General features: G+C 57.2%; 1 protein-coding gene across 1 annotated transcript; it reads right to left on the reverse strand.

Annotated features, from left to right (window-relative positions):
- Positions 1-1554: 1554 nt before the first annotated feature.
- On the reverse strand, positions 1555-6956 carry BCAT2 (branched chain amino acid transaminase 2). The gene is made up of 9 exons (XM_049786219.1): positions 6753-6956; positions 5688-5798; positions 5466-5585; positions 5203-5366; positions 3766-3908; positions 3597-3682; positions 2875-3015; positions 2723-2797; positions 1555-1996 (listed from the first exon to the last, which is right to left on the reverse strand). Exons 1-9 carry the CDS (start codon positions 6933-6935, stop codon positions 1958-1960), a joined length of 1062 nt encoding a protein of 353 aa, XP_049642176.1. The 5' UTR covers positions 6936-6956; the 3' UTR covers positions 1555-1957.
- Positions 6957-7177: the final 221 nt, after the last annotated feature.

Raw genomic sequence — 7177 nt, forward strand, 5'->3', positions numbered from 1 at the left:
TGCTGGGTGTGGCCCAAAGAAAAAATTCATAAGATTTTGGGTGGGGGGACCACATGTGGCAATGCTCAGGGGTTAGTCCTGGCTCTCCACTCAGGAGTCAACCCCTGGCGGTGCTTGGGTGTTGGGGATCAAACAGGAGGTGTACTATCTCTCTGGCCTCCAAAATAAGAAAGTATAGGGGCCGGAGCAATAGCACAGCAGGTAGGGCGTTGCCTTGCAGCTGACCAATCCAGGTTCAATTCCCTACACCCCATATGATCCCCCAAGCCTACCAGGAACAATTTCTGAGCACAGGGCCAGGGGTAACCCATGAGCCCCACTGGTTGTAGCCCCAGAGCAAAAAAATTAAAGGAAAAGGAAACCTCAGTTGCATGGTTGGAGGAGACAGAGAAGTATGTACTCACTGCATGTGGGCATTCCTCATGGCATGAAATGACTGCAGCAGCTCCAACCATCACATATTCAGATCATCATTATCAGAGGAGGGAAAAAGGTCGCCCTCCTTTGCAATTTATTGTATGCACGTGTGTGCGTAGGTGGTGCTCGTGCCAAGGAGTAAGCCAAGCCAAGGACCACACACATGGAGGCATGAGCTCTGCCACTGAGGTACATCCTCCAGTCCCCTGTGTTCCTATTTCAGGGGGAAACAAGTGTCCTCAGAGGCCTCCAGGCGAGTTCCCCCTTGCATCCCCTTGGCTCAGGATTGTCCCTTGAGCAATCACTGACAAAGGAACCAGAGATGTGGCAAGAGTTCGCTGTTGAGAGTTTGCCTTACATGCAGCTGACCCAGGACGAATCTGGATTCGATCCTCAGGGTCCCATAGGGTCCCCCAAGCCAGGAGTGATTTCTGAGCTCATAGCCAGGAGTAACCACTGAGCATCACCAGATGTGCCCCCCCCCAAAAAAAAAACCAAAATAAATATGAGAGTTCACTGTTGCCTCAACAAATCAGAATGCTGAGCTGATGACTGTGGTGTGCATCTCCCCCCCCCCCCCCCCCCCGCAAAGCCCTCCAGTCCCACTGGGTCAGATAAAGGGTTGACCGCAGTTCCATCCCTGGCACTACATGGTGCCCTGAGCACTGCAGGGGTGGTCCTGGAGGCCATCCACTCTGCCTGGCACGGAAGCACCACCTGCTGCTACTCACTCTCAGGGTCCCCCATTGTGCAGGCTGGAAAATGCTGACAGCTGAGGCTGAGGGTGACCAGTGGCCACTTAGGGGCCCTCCTCCTTCCAGGGCTTCCCTGGTCTGAACTGAAGGCAGGGGCTTGGATGGGGAAACCATTCAAGCAGAATAGGAAAGGGCCTGGGGTCCGTGGCTTTGGGAAACAGTAGGGCTGTCTGTCCTGGTGACTGAGGGAAAGTGAAGAAGGGAAGAGGGGGGAGCTGGGGTTGGGGTGCACCAGGGTGAGGCTAAATGCAGTGGAGACAGTGACATTATTGTGTAGGTCAGATCAACCAGCAGGACAGTGGGGTCTGGCTCTGATGGTCCTGGACCAAGGACGGGGATGCCTGGACAAGCTGGGGGTGGCCGAAAGATGACAGCAGATATCTTGTTCTTTGGTATTTTATTTCAAAATTGCAGCAAGAATGGAAAAAAACAAACAAACAAATACATATATATATATATATATAAATCTATATCAATGGCACTGCCGGAAGACCCGGCCTGAAACAGAGAGAGGTGGAGTCGGGGGGTCAAAGCGCACTCTTGACCCCCCAAAAAACGGAGCTGCGGGGATCTAGATCCCCAGGCCTGAGAGGGCTCGGGGCCAAGACGCCTGGGTCTGGCCCTTTTGGCTTTGGGAGTGTAGCGATCGTGAGGGGCCCAGAGACCCAGGCATCCCACCCCCCCAATCTTATTGCACTTGGGTGAGTCTTCTGGAGGGAGATGAGGGTCCAGCAGGGCCTAGAAATCCAGGTTGGTGGGTCGAGGGGGCCGCAGATGGCGCCGCATCACACTTGCAGCATCCACTTGTGTTCTTTGGTTCCATACTGTGGGAGAGGCGGAGCCTGAGCGGGGGTGCGGACTATAACTCCCAGCATGCATCGCGATAGGCCCAGCTGAATAGCATGAGGGCTAGGACCCAAAGTCTCATGGGAAATGTAGTCCACCTCCCAAAAGCCCGCCCCAAGCCTTGGGGAAGAGGAACCATTGGCCAGAGAGGCCAAGTCTCGCACAAGGAGGAGGTGTTCTCGGGCTCAGGGAGAGGCTCTTAGGAGATTGATTGGTTTAGGGGCTACAAGGAGCTAGATGGAGCTGGAAAGGGCTGGATGGACCCGGATGCAGCACAAGCTCTTCACCGAGCGTGACAGGCCCAGGGGGAGCTGGTTGGGGCCGGGGTGGACCTTGGGAGTGGAGCCACCAAGTGGGCGTGGCCATATAAGGGCTGAGCATCTAGGGTAGGCGTGGCCTTGCGGTAGTGAATTTGTAACGGGCGGGGCTCTAGGTGGGCGTGGCCTGTGTGCTGGGCAAGATCTTCCCAGTAGACAGGCCCTGGGATTGGGCGTGGCCTGCATAATAACTAGCCTTTGGCGTGGGCGTGGCCTGTGTGGTGGGCAAGGTCTGACCAATAGACAGTCGTGGGTGGGCGTGACCTGCATGATGAATCTGAAGTGGGCGTCACCCTGCAGGTGGGCGTGGTCTTACAATGGACAGGCCCATCTCAGGGGCCTCTTGGGCCCGCACCCCAGAAGTGGGTTCTCGCCAGGGTGCCTCACCTGAATTGCCTTCAGCTCCTTCAGGAAGCGGTGGATGAGCTCGGGGCCGTTTTCCATGGTGGGGATTTGCAGGTTCTGGAGAGGAAAGTGCATGATGAGGGTCCCCCTGCCCCAAATCCCTTCCCCACCTTCCACCCATCTCCCTGTCTCACCTGGCCTTGGTACAGGATCTGGTTCACCGGGCAGACCTGGCAGGCGGTGCCTGACCCGAAGACTTCTCGAACCCGGCCCTCCTTCAGCGCCCGCATCAGCTCCTTCATGGTGATCTTCCGCTCGGACACCCGAAAATCACCCTGCACCCCGGGGGAAGGGCGTTTAGACAGCTGTGCTGGGGGGCCCATTGCTCCTTCCGCCAGGGTGGTGGCCAAGACAAGAGGGGCAAGATGGGGCAAAGAGGGGGCTGGAGAGAGAGCACAGCAGGGAGGGCATCTGCCTTGCATGCGGCGTACTCAGGTTAGATCCCCGACATCCCATGTGGTTCCCAGAGCCTGCCAGGAATGATTCCTGAGTGCAAAGCCAGGAGTAACCCCTGATCCCAGCCAAGTGTGGCCCAGAAACCAAAAAAAAATTTTTTTGGGGGGGGCCACACCCGGCAGTGCTCAGGGGTTACTCCTGGCTGTCTGCTCAGAAATAGCTCCTGGCAGGCACGAGGGACCATATGGGACACCGGGATTCGAACCAACCACCTTTGGTCCTGGATTGGCTGCTTGCAAGGCAAACGCCGCTGTGCTATCTCTCTGGGCCCCAGAAACCAAAATTTTAAAAAATCTTAAATTTAAAAAAAAAAAAAAAAGGAAAAAGACCCTTGAAGAAAGGGGTGCACGCAGTTCTGGGGGACCTTACCCACACCCCCATTCCTCCCTCAGGGCCTCACCCAGGACTGTGCCAGATCCAAAAGGCTCTGCCTGACCACCCCGGGCAGGATGACACCGTCCAGCGGGGGTGTCACCAACTCCAGCACTGCAGGGACAGAAAGTGGGGGGCTGTTATCTCAAGGCATCCCGAATTCCCCTGCCCCTGCCTGGCTGGTCTGGGGCTCTTACCCCCATCCTCGTAGGTCCAGTAGATGAAGATGTTCATGGTGCCAACCTCAGTGAGCTCATGGTCAGGCCCAAACAGCCACAGCACCTGCTCACAGCCCTTCCGCTTGGCCTCGTGCTGCACAAACACTGTGGGTCCATAGTTTCTGGGGGACGGAGGCCGCCCGGTCACCAGGGTGAGACGGTCTCCTTGCCCTCTACAGCCCTCACCCCACCCAAATCCCAGCCAAGAACTGGGGTCTTCAGATAGGCACAGCTCCTGGCCCCAGGGCACCCCCTTCCTCACCCAGCACCCCAAAACACACCCTACATGTGCAGTCACCTCTGTGGGAACACTTTCCCAGCTCAGGCTGGGCTCCGTGATACCCCCACAGGAAGTTGGGCTCCCCCATGATTTTAATGCTCCCCCAAAACTGTTCTTCTGTTTGTTGGTTTCTGGACCACACCTGGTGATATTCAGGGCTGACTTCTGGCTCTGTGCTCAGGGATCAGTCCCGGAGGAGTTTGGGGGACCATAAGAGGCACCAGAGATCAAAGCAGGGTCAGCCATGTGCCAGGAAGCACCCTCCCTGCTTCGCTATCTCTGAGTGGCCCCAACACTAATCTCACGCCTCTGCCACCCCTCCACTCAAGCTGGGATCAGTCTGGTGACAGATTAACGCAAACAATGTCCTTCTCAGACTCTGCCCCTCCTCCTGGCCACCCGCCCAAAGGCACCCCGATTAGAAATTACTCCTGTGTGAAGGTTTCCGCCCCTTTCAAAGAGACTCAACAATTGCAGAGGTAAAAACCTTTCACCCCTGTTCCCCAACAGACTCAGATGAGGCATTAGCCCTTTGACTTTCATGTCAGTAAGTGGTTACTAAGTACTCAAATCCGGCCCCCCCCCCCCCCCCCCCCCCCCCGTGAGCCCCAGTGTTATCGAACATAGACCTGGGGCTCTGGAGACCTCGTGGTAAGTATCCCAAAACAAAAGGGAATGGGGACACAGCAATAGCACAGCGGTAGGACGTTTGCCTTGCACACAGCCAACCCAGGTTCGATCCCATCCCATATGGTCCCCCGAACCTGCCAGGAGCGGTTTCTGAGCACTGAGCCAGGAGTAACTCTTGAGCATCACCGGATATGGCCAAAAACCAAAAAAAAAAAAAAAAGGAAGGAAGGGGATAGAACCCCCAAAAGTCCCATGAATGGACCTCCATTCTTTCACCACCAGGATCCCCTGCCCTCTGCTGGGCAAAGGACCCCAGAGGACACATGTGTTTTTTGGGGTTCAGGAAGCTTCTAGGGGCAAAGGAACCCAGAGTAAGCTTCATTCCTGGAGCGCTCCCTGAATGCCTATGGGCAGCCCCTGGCCTGGCTCCCCCACTGGACACCACAATATCCCCCCCAACTGACACACAGATGCAGACCAGGTGGCCCAAGGAGGCAGACACTTACCCCCCCAGCTTGCAGTCGCCGACGCCGCCCACCCAGGCCCGGATGAAGGTGGGGTCGGCCATGAGGGAGACGGGGCTCAGGGCATCTCCGGGAAAGTAGGCACCCACCGGGCAGAGGATGACATACAGCAGGGCCCTGGAGGAGTGGGTGACCCCCAGCGACGGCTGCAGCAGTGGACACAGAATGGGATGTCAGCAACCCCGCATCTGGCTCCAGGCCCCCCAAATCTTTGGGGTCCCCCTTGCTCCGAGTGCCCGGCCCACCTCGTTGCCGATCAGCACTGGTCGCACGTAGAGGCTGGTCCCCGAGCTGCTGGGGACCCATTCCTTGTCCACCTCGATCAGCCGTCGGATGCATTCCAGCAGCTGGGCCTTGTCGAAGCTCTAGGTGGTGAAGTTTTGGGGGGCGGTGAGAGGAGTCAGGGGGGGCTTCTTGGGGGCCTAGAGGCCTCGCCCCTGCCACCCCGGGGTCTCCAATGCACTCACCGGCAGGCAGAGGCGCAGGGCTGAGCGCAGCATTCGGTCCATGTTGAGCCAGGGGCGGAAAAGGCGAACGTTCCCGTCGGGGCCCCTATAGGCCTTCATGCCCTCGAAGAGCTGCGGGGGACAGGGAAGGGGTTCAGGGTGGGACAGAGGCACCTTCCGGACCTGCAGCCCAGCCACAGGGTAGAGCTTTATTTTGGGGGCTGGAGTGATAGCACAGCGGAGAGGGCTTTTGCCTGCATGTGACCAACCTGGGTTCAATCCCAAGCATCCCATAGGTTCCCCCCCCAAGCACCGCCAGATGTGTTTCCTGAGTGTGGGGCCAGAAATAAGCCCTGTGCAAGGCTGCATGCGTACCCCAAACAAACAATAAAAAGCCTTATTTTGGTTGTTTTTTTTAGGGTTACCACCTAGTGGGGTCCCCAGTGGTGCTTGGGGGCCAGTGCAAGATCAAGTTCAGCCTCATACACACAGAGCAGAAGTTGCTCTTCCAGACACTGGGCAGGGAGTAGCCCCTAAGTACTGCCAGGTGTGGTCCCCGGCAAGCCAACAAAAGGCCACCGGGTGTTTTCAGGAAACACTAGAACTAGGCTGCAATGAAGGATGGCGTCTCAAGGCCAGAGAGATTGGACAGGGCGTGTCTCAAATGCAGCTGAGGCTGGTATGAACCTCTGGCACCCCGTATGGTGCCCTGAACACATCCAGCAGTGAGCCCCGAGAAACAGCAGTTGTGATTCTAAAAACAGCTCAGAGACAGAGTAGTTGGATAAAAATAGAAACCCTATGGGCCAGAGCGATAGCACAGCGGTGGGGCGTTTGCCTTGCACAACTGCTAAACCCAGAGGGACCTAGGTTTGATCCCTGCCATCCCATATGGTTCCTCGAGCCTGCCAGGAGTAACCCCAGAATGTTGCCAGTTGTGGGTCGCCCTCCAAAAAGAAAATAGAAAGCCTTATATTGTGCCTCTAACCCATTGAGATCTGAGCAGAGGGGGCTCTCCGGGGTGCCAATGCCCTCCCCGCTGTGCTATGGCTCTGGGACCCCATTCTGGGAGGTACTGGGGAGCACCTGAAGGGAGTAGTGGAGCGCAGAGCAGGCGGGGTGCAAGGAGAGATTCTGGAAGGGCTGGATGCGGGGCTGGGCCCAGCCCTTGTCGGAGCTCCACTCCACCATCAGCATGTGGTCGGTGAAGGTCTTGCCGAAGATGAGCGCCTCGTTGGGGTCCGGCTTCTTCTGTGGGGCCCTGGTCATCTCCAGCTGCAGGTCTGCAGCCTGGGCAACACAAGATCCCTGTGTCCCTAGTAGTCCGAAGAAAAACTACAACTCCCAGATGACCCCCCCCAGTAGGCCATCTCAGGGCCACCCCCTGCACCTTTGGACCCTGGGTGACTGACTACCTGGGCCTCCTCCCTCTGACTGAGTCCCAAGCCTGCACCCCACCACCCCCCTGCCTGCAGGCCAAGCCCCCTAATCCTGCTGGGATCCCAAACTCT

The sequence above is a fragment of the Suncus etruscus genome, chromosome 14 (assembly GCF_024139225.1).
Source record: "Suncus etruscus isolate mSunEtr1 chromosome 14, mSunEtr1.pri.cur, whole genome shotgun sequence".
Lineage (NCBI taxonomy): Eukaryota > Metazoa > Chordata > Mammalia > Eulipotyphla > Soricidae > Suncus > Suncus etruscus.

Excerpts from the sequence above, each read along its gene's own strand:
- BCAT2 (XM_049786219.1), bottom strand. The coding sequence starts at position 6,935 with ATGACCAGGGCCCCACAGAAGAAGCCGGACCCCAACGAGGCGCTCATC. Across the intron at positions 5,586-5,687 it reads CCCTGCGCCTCTGCCTGCCG|AGCTTCGACAAGGCCCAGCT; the intron begins GTGAGTGCATTG and ends TTCACCACCTAG. Across the intron at positions 1,997-2,722 it reads AGGAGCTGAAGGCAATTCAG|TATGGAACCAAAGAACACAA; the intron begins GTGAGGCACCCT and ends CCTCTCCCACAG.